A 13,721-nucleotide genomic window follows, 5' to 3' on the forward strand; every position below is an offset into this window, starting at 1 on the left:
CCTTGCAAAGGAACCTTAGAGTCGAGCAAAAATTAGCTGTGTGTTCTTAGCTCTCATGAGCCTCGACAATGTATACAAAAATATTTATATTTGATTACTTGTTCTACCAAATGTGAAAAACCATTTTTAATAGCTTGTCTAATGGTAAAATATTATTTTCCAATCAGCATTGTTGAATTAAAGGATAGGTATTGAAAAAGAAAATGTAATCACAGTGGAAATTGCCAATGCACATAATGGCCTCCTTTACCACCATCAACATTTCAACTACATATTTCAATCATTACCTCCACCGCTGAAGGCGGTCGACTCCACTCTCAGTTGTAACCTAAAGAAAGTATACGTGAGTCATTTTGTTTTGGCCACAGACCTGAAGCCAAATTGTAAAGTTGGGCTTCAGGCTTTGGTATCAGCCCATGGGCCAGGGCAAATGGAATTATCCGAGCTATATAATCACAATGTATCATATATATGTATGTATATATATGTATGTATATATATATATATATTTATATATATATATATATATATATATATATATATATATGTTCACATATGAAGTAGGCATGTTTCTGCATGTATGTAACCTGTGTTATTTTCATTTTCAGAAATAATCGAGGCAGCGGTGTGTTGCCTATACACTGCCCAAATAAAGGGATGTGTCAGACAAACATGTTGCACGCTTGAAACAAGATTGCCCATAAGGTGGGTACTCTGCTCGTAACAGGAATGAAGCAAGTAAGCAATTAAAGAGCACTTAAACATTCATTGGTTATACAGTGCCTTCAGAAAGTATTCACACCCCTTGACTCTTTCACATTTTGTTGTGTTGCAGCCTGAATTTAAAATTGATTTTCAAAATTTTGGTCACCGATCTACACAAAATACCCTCATAATGACAGTGAAAGCATGTTTCTCGAAATTTTTACAAATTACTTCAAAATGAAAAGCTAAAATGTCTTGCTTCAATAAGTATTCAACCCCCTGAATCAATACTTCGTAGAAGCGCTTTGGTAGCGATTACAGCTTTGAGTCTTCTTGGGTATGTCTGCATCAGCTTAACACATCTGGATTTGGGGATTTTCTCCCATTATTCCTTGCAGATTTGCTCAAGCTCTGTCAAGTTAGATGAGGAGTGTCGGTGAACAGTAATCTTCAAGTCTTTCCACGGATTCTCAATTCTATTCAAGTGTGGGCTTTTGCTGGGCCACTCAAGAACTTTCACTTTCTCATTCTGAAGCCACTTCAGTGTTGCTTTGGCTGTATGCTTGGGGTCATTGTCCTGTCGGAACGTAAATCTTCACTGCAGTCTAATGTCTTTTGCACTCTGAAGCAGGTTCTCCTCAATAGTTTCCCTGTATTTGGCTCCATTCATTGTTCCTTCTATCCTTGCAGATCTCCCAGTCCCTGCTGCTGAAAAGCATCCCCATAGCATGATGCTGCCACCACCATGCTTCATGGTAGGGATGGTGTTGGATGGGTGATGAGCTGTGCTCGGTTTCCATCAGACGTGGCGCTTTTCATTCAGCCCAAAGAATTCAATTTTCATCTCATCAGACCACATAATCTTTTGCCTCATGCTCTCAGAGTCTTTCACGTGCCATTTTGCAAACTCCAGGCGTGCTGTCGTGTGCCTTTTTCTCAGGAGTGGCTTGTGTCTGGCCACTCTCCCATAAAGCCTAGATTTGTGAAGTGCTGCAGAGACTGTTGTCCTTCCAGCAGGTTCTCCCATCTCAGCCAAGGAACTCTGTAGTTCTGTCAGAGTGGTCACCTCCCTGACCATGTTCCTTCTTCCCAGTTTCTCAGTTTGGTCAGATGGCCAGCTCTTGGAAGAGTCTGGGTAGTTCCATATTCTTTCCATTTCCTTATGATGGAGATCACTGTGCTCTTGGAAACTTTCAACACTCTAGAAATTGTTTTATACTCTCCCCAGATCTATGCCTCCTCACAATTCTATCTTGGAGTTCTACAAAGAGCTCCTTGGTCTTCATGGTGGAGTTTCTGCTCTGACATGCACTATCAACTGTGGGACCTTATAATATAGAAAGGTGTATTTCTTTCTAAACCATGTCCAATCAATTGAATTGGCCACTGGTGGACTCAAATGAAGTTGTAGAGACATCTCAAGGATGATCAAAGGAAATTGGATGCACCTGAGCTCAATTTGGAGCGTCATAGCAAAGGGGTTGAATACTGTCGTGTCCATGGCGGTTAACATAATGTTCCACCCTTGACCCAGTTGTCGTGCACGTGGTGGTTAGCACGGACCTGGATGGATAGCCGAATGATTTCCCTTGGAGGCGAACAGCTGAAACCTTTGGAGATTATGGTGGCGGGACGAGAGGTGGCGAAGCACGCACCAGAGACGTTCACCAGGACGGAAGCACAAGGGTTTACAATCGAACCCACGACAAATACACAGACACAAGATAATTTGATAAATAAGAGTTTAATGAACATTAATGAAACATTTAAAATCGGAATAAATCAACGCGTGAAAATAAAAACGTGAGTTAAACTAGAGCTAATTTTGAGACGTCTCCACACAGATTCAAATACAGACAAAGCGAAAGACAAAATAAAAGAAAATCCTCTCTTTATACTGGCACTTAGTTGTGTGTTCAGAGATGATCTTTTTGGAGCTTGGTGATTGAACCGCATCATCACTGCATGAGGAACCACACCGAAAATGGCGCCAAGTCACTCTCTGGGCGGGAAGCGTACGTGAGGTAATCCGTACAGCGGTATTCAACGCTAGGGCCCAGATACCACCATGCAGCTTTTTTCACGAACGAACATGCCACAGCATTCCTCTCGAAGCACCGGGTCTGCTCAACCAAGGCCTGCCTTCTTCCTCGAACATACAGCGGGATAACGCCAAGTTATCCTGAGAGACACACTCCTCTTCTTCTTTCCCTCTCATTATAATCGTACAACTTCACGACTCAGCAACAGTCAATGGCTAGCATCTTGCTCCAGCACATGGGCAAATTTACACAACACGAACACGAAAATCGCGCAGCCTTCTTTGTCGTGTCAAGCCAGCCAGCAAGACCCTCCATCTCAATCGCGTACCTCTCCCAACTATCTGCTCTCTCCGATCATGCCCTCTTGTCTCTCCTGCACCCTCTTTCATCACCCCAACCAATCATAAGCCTCGGGGGGGCATGACTTGCTGGTGGGAAGGCGGGGTTCCATGCCTGCTCAGAACATTCGGCTCTGTTATTGTTGTTGTTGTTGTTGTTAAAGCGTTGTTCCATTTTATGGCCGGCTTTGTAAATGCAAAAACATAGGAAAAGGTCACACAGGGGGCAATCACGTACTGGGAGCAATTAGTCTTAAACCCTACCGAATTAACACAGCCCCCTCCCCCCCCCAATGTGGGGACATGTAACAATCTTAAGCTGACAGTTTTCCCGACTTAATTTACATCGAGATGTCTCCTGCTTGTCCACGGACCATGCTACACTATACAATCCTATCTTTACTATGAAGTTCCTCCATCTACCCCACAGACATAACAATACTTATTGATGCAAGACATTTCAGCTTTTCACTTTTAATTAATTTGTAAAAAATTCTAAAAACATGTTTTCACTTTGTCATTCTGGAGTGTTTTGTGTAGATCAGTGATAAAAAAAATTTTAAAAATCAAACTCATGTTTAATTCAGGCTGTGACACAACAAAATGCGACAAAAGTCGAGGGGTGTGAATACTTTCTGAAGACACTGTATACAGAGCAATGTGAAAATAAGAAGCAGGATGGGATAAAAAGAGGAGATGAACATATTTGCAGGAAGAACACGAGAGCAGTAGTACAAGATGAAGAAGGAAGTGAAAGTTTCTAATTCTGAGAATTTCCATCGAGCTACTACCCTATAAGTGGTATTCGGAAGTTTAGTTTTCATTCAGATTGGACAAGAAAGACCTTTTATCCAGCTTCATGCATGCTTTGAATGCCATGTTTAAGGGGATACTGTACATACATCCTCTTAAACAAGGCATTCAAAGCATGCAGAAGCTGGATAAAAGGTCTTTCTTGTCCTATCGGAATGAAAACTGAACTTTGACCTTATGACATTGTGATGCCACTAATTTGGGTTTGGGAATTACATCTTATGGAATTGTAGTGTCACTTTCTGACGCTTTAGCATCACAGAGGTAGCTATTGAAGGCCTTGTGTTTGGTACAGGGGGGCAAGGGCACAACCAGAATGTTCCTTGGGGGGGGGGGGGAGAGGGGACTATGTTTACATCCTAAATGAGTAAGTATCAGAGGCCCACGAAATATTAAAGTACAAAATCAAGGCGACGGGGTGAGAGAGTGCCTGTTGTGATGCAATGCGAGTAGTGCTAATCTCGTCAGACAATTTTCTCCCGTACGTGAGCCCCCTCCCCTGGTTTTGGCCAATGGAGGAGAGTGTTAGGCTTGGTCGTGGTAAAAATGGTGTTGCAACAAAACGTGTGGAACTGCTGTTGATAAGGTCACTGTTGTGCCTACTGAATGCAGAACTGTATTCTTAAAAGACTCTGAGTGGTGGATTGGGACAATGAAACCATCCATTTTCGTTTTCTACATCTGGCTCATACTCTCATACATTTATTGAGTCACATGATGGGAGCTGATGTCACTTAATCTAGCTTTATATAATTTCTCACTGGACACTAACAGATTGGTTGCAAGCCAAAGCAACAAAGATTCTGACCTTATATGAACAAAAAAGACCTTGTCTCCTACCACTTGACCTATAGAGGACAGCGTGATAAATGCAAGGGATCCCAGGATCCATGAGAAGGGGACATTTGGCTTTCTGCTTCATTGTTTCAATTCCGGTGAAACTCCATATTATCGCATACCTATATGCTAGCACCTGGGCTGGCAGGAAGGCCTCGAGGTGTGCCCACTCTCCTTTAAGCTGTCTAGCCTGGGTTTGAATCCAAACCCAACTACTCGTTTCAACTGTCATCCCACTGTTTCTCAGGCAGGGTGATTCATCAATCTGTGTGCCGTATTTCGGATGGACATGGATGTTAAACAGACATCTGATTTGCCGGCATTAGTTGCATGGTGGATGTTAAAGACCCCACGGTGTCCTTAATGGAGAGTAGATAAGCTGTCGCCCGCACCATGGCTGAATTAAGAATTCCTGCCCCAACTACTACGGGAATGGCAAACCACCAGGCATAACCCTTACTCAGGAAGCTGCTTCAGCGGCACAAATGCTCTGTAACAGAGTATGGTAGATCAGAGGGAGTGAGAGAGAGATATGCTAGCCTCTGACAGCTCTGCCACAAGCTACTAGGTCCATGGGTCAGATAGGTTCACCAAGCACCCACACACACACACACACACACACACACACACACACACACACACACACACACACACACACACACACACACACACTCACACACTCACACACTCACACACTCACACACTCACACACTCACACACTCACACACTCACACACTCACACACTCACACAACAGAACAAGATTGTATTTTCCTGAAGCCTTGAGATGTCCTGAGCATGGAATAAAATGTTAACATTAAAACCACAAGGCTCTACAAACTATTTAAGCCCATTTAAGGGAGGTCCCCTAAAAATGTGAATCACAGCTCTGCGTCGAACGAGAAATCCGAACGAGAGTAAACATGCTTCTTTGGAATCTCAAAATGATGGAATACCCTCCCCACATATTATATATTGAACTAGAAGGGCACTCGGTGGAGCGCATACCTCTGCTACGTAATGCCTGATCCACGAGAACATATCGGGCCCATTACATTTTTGAAATATCATGCTATACGGTACTATATCGTTTTTGGCCCGATCTCTCAATGGTGAAGAATCACTTTAAAACTTAAACAATTCTCGTATCCGGATCTAGATCCAGATCTTCACCAAAATCGAATCAATTCGTCCTTGTTATACACCCAACCTATCCACCAAGTTTCATCCGAATCCGTGCACAACTTTTTGAGATGTCGTGCACACAAACAAACAAACAGACAAACAAACAAACAGGCAAAGGGGTGAAAACGTAACCTCCTTCATCTTTGATGGTGGAGGTAATTTAGGCTTATTATCTTCTGATTAATTACCACATGCACACAAAGCGAAAAGCGGGATAAAGCAAATGGTTCATGTCTGTCCGTCCCTCCATCTTATCAGTTTATGATCGAGGAACAGCTTATTTAAGTGGAATGTTATATTTTTTAAAACATGAATCCAAACACGAATAGAAAGGAAAGTCGTTCGTTGTCCCATACATTGTCTCTGAATTTGACCTGATCGCACATGTGCAAAGAGGAGGGCATGAGATAATATTTTTACTCTGTTTGTCTACCTTGCAGTCAAACAAAATTTAAAAGCGTTCCGAAGAGGAAACTTACTGTTTCGAAGGACATTATAAAGGACACAAACAACAGGCAAGAAGAACTAATGTAACGTGCTATATTGGGTGGTGAAATAAACGCTGGAGAAAATGGCGGTAGAACCCTTAATTGTTTTTATTTATACGCCTTTATACGCCTTTAAACGTCTTTAAACCTCTACTGAAATGTAATTATATACTTGTTATGCCTGGTGTTGGCTTAATGGTTAGGGTGGTGGGCTTGGGATCCAAGGATCCTGATTTCAAATCCCACTCAGCTGTTGAATTAATACCAGGTGGGGTTGACTCTACCCGTCATCCTTCTGAGGTCGGCAAAATGAGTGCCAGCTTGCTGGTATCCTGTGTCCGAGTGGTGACCCGTCCAGGATTGTACCCAGTAGCCAAGGAGACAGTTTAGGCAGCACCAACGTTGTGCACACAGTGTGGATATACTTGGAAGGATATACTTGTTAAAGGTTCAAGAAGGCAGAAATATACGTACAAGTTTATTCAAACAACACCATAACCAAACAGGTGGGCCCTCGCCTGTGGGCCATCACCGAGCAGACTGACTCCTTCCCTGAAACGGACATTGGTGCGTTATATGTCATGCGTTATACCAAGGAGTTTTTACAACATCCAACTATACTTGAACACTGCGGAACACAAATCACCTTCATAATACTTCCAAGAACCATGCAATACATCTCGATACAGCATAGAGCGCGTGGCATGTGAAATAGTACAGTATCGGGGGTGAATAAGAAGCTGCCATATTGCTATGTATAATATCTATGGTGAACAATAAACCCTCCATCTGAAAAAGTGTGAATCAATGTCGTCTTATTACAGTGTATAAGGTGATGTATAAAACTGCTTCAGTCGCACGAAACTTCTGGATTTCTTTTAACGATCTTTAACACGTTGACTACCCACTCTTATAGTATACACCACTCCCATTTTCGAGCCAAGTATGCATGTACATATACTGTACTTTACTTTCAAAGTTTACCCTTCGATGAGCAAATTCAAGTTCATTTCTTATCCATTGCTGGGGAAACCTCACGTTATTAGAAAACTCGTATCAGGCAGAAGAACAAGATTTTCAATTCTGTATTCCAGTGTCGGTCGAGCTGTCTGGTAGAACTATTTTTACCTCCACCACCGAAGGTGGAAGGAGGTTATGTTTTTACCCCTGTTTGTTACTTTCGAAATCTAAAGATTTCGTAAGTATATTGATGACTTCCGTCCTCTGTGTGTTTGTTTGTTTGTGTGTGTTTGTTTGTAGGCACAATAACTCGAGAACGGAAGAAGCTACCAATGTCAAATTACACCACGTGATTCAGGAGGGTGATGGCTAGTGCTGATTAGATTTTGGTCAAAATCGGTCAAAGGTCAAGGTCACAATGAGGTCAAACATTCGATTTTTGATGGTTTGGTGCAGAATCATCGTAGAAACTTCTGGTTTGCGTCACTACCTTCTCTAGATACAGCTTTTATTAGACAAGGTCAGAGGTCAAGTTGACACTTTTGTAAGTACCAGTCTCTGACTGCTTGTTTGCTTGTGTGTAGGATATCTCAAAAAGATGTCGACGCATCCGGATGAAATTTTGTGGACGGGTTGGGTGTGTGACAAGGAAGAACGGATTCGATTTTGATGAAGCTCCGGATCCAGATCCGGCTACTAGAATTTTTTAAAGTGATTCTTTGTCATTGACAGATCGGGCCAAAAAATATTTAAAGCACAATATCTTAGAGATTTGTTGACGGATTCGGACGAAACCTTGTGGACACATTGGGTGTGTCACAAAGAAGAATTGATTCAATTTTGGTGAAGATCCGCATACGGATCAAATTTTTTTTTCAGTGATTCTTCATCATTGAGTGAAGATCTGCATCTGGAAGATCCGCATCCAGATCCACCATTGATGGGGCTAAACATATATATATATATATATATATATATATATATATATATATATATATATATATATATATATATATATATATATATATATATATATATATATATATAGCACGATATCTCAAAAAGTTGTGGACGGATTTGGAGGAAACTTGGTGGACACGTTGGGTGTGCGGCCACGACAAATTAGTTCGATTTTGGTGAAGATCCGAATCCCGATCGCGATATGAGAATTATTTAATTCTTAAAGTGATTCTTCATCATTGAGAGATTGGGCCAAAAACGATACATAGCATGATATCTACCGAGTACCCTTTGAGTTAGCACTGTGTCGACAATGGTGTTACATAATTGCTAATGGTAGATCGTGTGCTGAGTACTACGTGGTTTTTTTTTTTTGCTACTTGTCATTACCCTTCAAAATGGCACGTCTGAATGCAGATTAAGTGGCAAAACTTCTCATGGAGACTGATGATGATGATCATGATTATTACATCGATTTATGTTCACCGAAGTGCGAGCAGATCATTTGTTGCGTTATCTGGCATGGCAGCAAATTCTGTTTGCAATACGATAACGTAATCTTTTCTATGAGAATACATGTAGCAGAATCTCGTACAGCCAGCATGAGTACAGCCATTTGTAGTCGGCAGATAACATGTTAAAATAATCATTTTGTTGATATTGAAGTATATATTTCAACACTGTGTGGGCGAACATGTTCTATGAACTCTGTAGTTGTACATGTTTTGTAGGTTGAGGAGTTTGAGTGAGTATACCCAAATTTTACATGTACACCTAAGGAGGTTTATTGAAATATTCAATATTTTTTATTTTCCAGGTGGACATTTCACAGAAAACATACAGTAACAGCTATATAGTAATGATCTGTTGCCTAATACCTTCCATTTGACATCAACATGAAGCAGATATCATGCTAATGTGTGATGTAATCATACTTCTAACAGCATACGTTGATTCAATATTCTCTTGTCTTCAATTTTCAGCTCCACATTCTTGTAAAATATATTTGAAGCAAAAAAGTTCAACGCAGATTCATGGAGAACCGGATCCACCTTTAAAGCATCATAAAGATTATGGAAGTATCGGACAAGATACCCATCAGAAACCATCATGCATCATCCATATCCCGGTACTACAGCATGGACCACTTCAACTACTATCTGCTTCTAAGGATGCTGAAAGCAAACTTGACTAGATTGAAGGAGATACGCATGAAGCGAGAACCCTCTCAATCTCTGGGTTCAGTCCACCAGATGACAGAAACGTGCAAACTTATCCCTGCTCTCATCACAGAGCATCATAGATATCACAGAGAATGATATCATTGGTTTACTATGAATCTCAAAGCCTGGTGTTGGCTTAGCAGTTAGGGTGGCTGGCTTGGGATCTTAGGGTCCTGAGTTCAAGCACTGTCAGCCGCTGAATTAATACTCGGTGGGGTTGACTCAGCCTGTCATCCTTCCGAGGTCAGTGAAATGAATACCGGTGAGCTGGTAAGAGGGGCATTGCATCAGTGCTGCCCCCATACTCGGTAGCAGTGGCGATGCACCGTTGATCATAGCCAGATGAAATCATGCCACCACAATAAGTGGAAGTATTATAAAAATAATCTCAACCACCTTGCCAAAAAATCTGATTCATTTAAACTATCATGTTCCACCAGAGCAAGTACAAGAAGTTCAGATAAAGGTGACACTATCTTGTTCAAAACAGATTGTATTTTCCACAATTTTCAAGGGTGGAAGAAAATCAAGGTCAAGGGGACTTGGACAACTGAAGGAATGTGATGGTTGGAAATCTGTTTTGGAGATGGCTGAGCAGAGTAGAGATGAGAAACTGCTCGTACAAATCAGAGGCCATTATTTATTTGCAGAAAAACAATAAGCAAAAAAATGATGAAACTGTGCAAGATATCCAGGTAGTGGACAAAAAAATGGAAACACCAATGTAAAGTCACTTAATAGGGCATTGGGCCACCATGTGCGGCCAGTACGGCCTGTATGCACCGTGGCATAGAGTCCACCAGCGTCTGGAATCTGCAGGAGAGATGCGGCACCATTCTTCCACAAGCAAGTCAATCAACTCACACCTGTTTGATGGAGGTGGAAAATGCTGTCTCAGGCGTTGTTCCGGAATATCCCATAAATGTCCGATTGGGTTGAGATCTGGTGACTGAGAAGGCCATGACATAAAGATAACATCAGTGTCATGCTCATCAAATCAATGGCTGACCACAAGTGCTCTATGGATGGGGGCATTGTCATCCTGGAAGACACCCCTTCTGGCAGGTAAGAAACGCTGCATCATGGGGTGAAGATGAACTCAGTACCATTTACTAGCAATTGGCATTGATCTTGCCTTCTAAGGGAATGTCTGCACCCAAACCATGCCAGGAAAATGTGCCACACAACATTACAGAACCACTAGAACCCTTCACTGTTTGAACCAAGCACTTGAGGTTGTAGAGTTCTTTAGGTTGGTGCCACATGTCCTCTCATCCATTTGTTGAGAACATGGTGAAGGATGATTCATCTGACCATATCACAATTCTCCACTGCTTGGTAGTCCATTGCCTGTGGTCTTTACACCACTGGACTTACAAACGTGCATTGCCAGATGTGATAAACAGTTGATGCACTGCAACCCGACTATGATATCCTACTCTGTGGAGTTCTCAGTGGGCCATTTTTGATGAAACTGGCTGCTCACGCCGCAGCTTGAAATTTATCGTCAATTGATCTTCAGTTGCTCGCTTGCTTTGCATTGCACTTCAAATTAATGCATCGATATCACGATCCTGGAGTACCCACTGTTGCGCTTCCCTCCACTGTTGCCTTTTGCTGATGATGCCTTTCCCTCAGAGTTCCATTACATGCCAACATCACCTTCGACATTGTTACTCATAAAACATCAGGAAGTTGAGCTGTCTTTGGCACGGAAGCTCCTCCCAAACGCACCCCAACAATCACCCTTCTTTCAAAGTCACTGACATCTCCTCTTGCAGCCATGATAGCCATAATTATTGGCAACCAGACCTGTGCAGCATTTTTATATGTGACCCTAAGTATGCTGGGATGTTATTTACTCAATTAACACATGGGCCACACATGTGTGGAAGCCATTGCTTTCAATATACTTGGTGTCCCTCATTTGCCCAGGTGTTTCCATTTTATTCATCCATTACCTGTACATCAGCAGCTTACAGATTATATACATACTGTTGCGGTTCTCGGAACCGCATGCATACAACGGATCGTGGTCCCAAGACAGTTATTCCATTATTATACGTGTAGATAGTCCCTTCCCTTTTGTCTCGTGGGACAACGGGCGTGCGTTGCGATGATCACATAGCAAGGTTTACTTACATCATTTCTTCATTTCATTTCGAACGTCATTTCTACTCTTCTTTTCTGATTATTCCTGAGGTAAATCTGAGCCACGTGCGCCCTGCGCTGTGAGATAGGTCCTCAGCAAAGGCCAAGCAGGCACTACACCCACAACCCTCCGTACAAAACACAACCTGCCAAACGCACTCGCAGCGGTAATTTCCACAACACAGGAAACACACCCAGCACGACGCACACGCTGCATGGAACGCGCACCGAGGCCGATCATAGAAAGGCAACCCCACGCCACGTTGCGCGGGATGCGAGTGTGCAAGGCACAATCAGCGTGTTCCTTTCAACCCATTTCTGGACTAATTATATCGATCGGATTTCGCCCCGCGCACACGATAGCAGAATCGGGCAAATGCGAGTGCTGGCCACTTGCTTAATGGCGGATCTATGCGCACTATACGGAATGTGCTCAAAGGCAGATCTGTGCACCGCTCGCGACACTTTGTTATCATACAGAGCCAGGCACGAATGGACACATCTTACTGTCTGTGCATGGGTTTGCCATAACATCTTACCTTCTCGCCTCTAGGGCCAGTGAAGCTGCGATCAGGCAGAAGCATGTTCTACAGCTTGGGCCACGTTGGCGCACACGGATTGGACGCGTTGGCCAGCGCTGGTCGGGGGCGCCTGAGCGGGCGTGCGAGACCGACGCTGCCCTCGGCCGGTCATCCGGGCACGGCCCAGGGGTTCTTGCAAGGCAAGTCATGATGCAGAGTTCGGTGTGGGCGATTCATATCATGCCGTGGGGTCGGAGCGGGACATCCTTGCGGCGTAGGGTCATCTTGCCGGAAACAGAATGTTGCAGTTTCCGGCCATCGTGGCCGGGCAGGGGGTCGGGGCCAATCAGAGTGCCCGATTCGGGTGACATCACCGAGTTTCTGAGTGGCCCCCCACCCCGCGCCGCGGGGCCTATAAAGGTCAGAGCGGGTCCGCTCACTTTCTCTCGGCTGCGCTGCCTCGTCTTCCGCTCAAACTGAACCTCGACTCTGCCTTCTGTCGTCATCACTGGGCTCCTCATCCTCTTCTCCGCCCATACGACGCTGACTCCACCCTCCCAACTCAAGCCCCTCCTTCACGCCCACGGTCTCGACGTGAGCTGCCCGAAGCGAGAGACTACGCACCAGCTGTCGGGGGGGGTACCGTGCCACAGAGCACTCCCCCCAAACGTATTCGTGGCGCGTTCGGGTACCGCGTATCAGTTATACAAAGGTACCAAGAGACCGTAGCCTCTCCTGTCTTGCTTCAATTCCTCTTCATCGGGGTTGTGTGTGTGTGTGTGTGTGTGTGTGTGTGTGTGTGTGTGTGTGTGTGTGTGTGTGTGCGCGCGCGCGCGTGTGTGCATGTATCCTGGCGCCTGTCAATATAAGTAAGCCTGCAGAAGATCGTCATTATTATTTTCGGGTTAGGTCTGCTCTGTGTCTGCTTTTATAATTGGCTTGTTTATTACTGCACCACACCTCTCTACCCTATCTCTGCACAACACACCCCAATAAATCTCTTGATCGTACCACATACCTTTCCTCACCCATTGTTAATAAATTACTATTAGAAATGTTCCCTGCTCGTTTTTGTCTTTTCCTTCATTGGTCCAGCATGGTCTGAATCCTAGCGAAGCCGGGACTTTATTTTCCAACAATCCGTTCCTTTTAGCCGGTATATCCTTGGCAGTGTCGCTCGGCTGCATCAGATCCGGTAAAATGATCCGGTTCGGAAGAGTGATCCGGTTTGGAGGGCGTCTTCCCCGGTAATTAAATCGCGTGGTTATTTTTACGTAACCGGATTAACTAGATGGAGGACCCTAAGTCACGTGGTTGAGTTATTGGCATCCACAGTCGGTTAAGCGACCTGCTTAACAGAAAACACACCCAGCCTGGCGCCCACGTTGCACGGAACGCGCACCGAGGCCGATAATAGAAAGGCAACCCCACGCCACGTTGCGCGGGATGCGAGTGTGCAAGGCACAAGCGGTGCGTTCCTTTCAACCCATTTCTGGAAAA

General features: G+C 43.9%; 1 protein-coding gene across 5 annotated transcripts in view; it reads left to right on the forward strand.

Moving 5' to 3' along the window:
• Window positions 1-13,360, forward strand: part of LOC147015930 (uncharacterized) — a 131,379-nt gene extending 118,019 nt beyond the window's left edge. For all 5 annotated transcript variants that reach the window (XR_015049931.1, XR_015049930.1, XR_015049932.1 and 2 more), the window contains 2 exons: window positions 609-705; window positions 12,254-13,360. Coding sequence is in view for 2 of the 5 variants with exons in the window: in XM_085848568.1 (XP_085704694.1) it covers window positions 609-705; window positions 12,254-12,701 (545 nt within the window). In the remaining 3 variants the exon portion in view is untranslated. The remainder of the gene's footprint in view (window positions 1-608; window positions 706-12,253) is intronic.
• The last annotated feature ends 361 nt before the right edge of the window (window positions 13,361-13,721 follow it).

Source organism: Eptatretus burgeri, chromosome 12 (assembly GCF_056783735.1).
Source record: "Eptatretus burgeri isolate ZD-2024b chromosome 12, Ebu_testis_v1, whole genome shotgun sequence".
NCBI classification, from domain to species: Eukaryota; Metazoa; Chordata; class Myxini; order Myxiniformes; family Myxinidae; genus Eptatretus; species Eptatretus burgeri.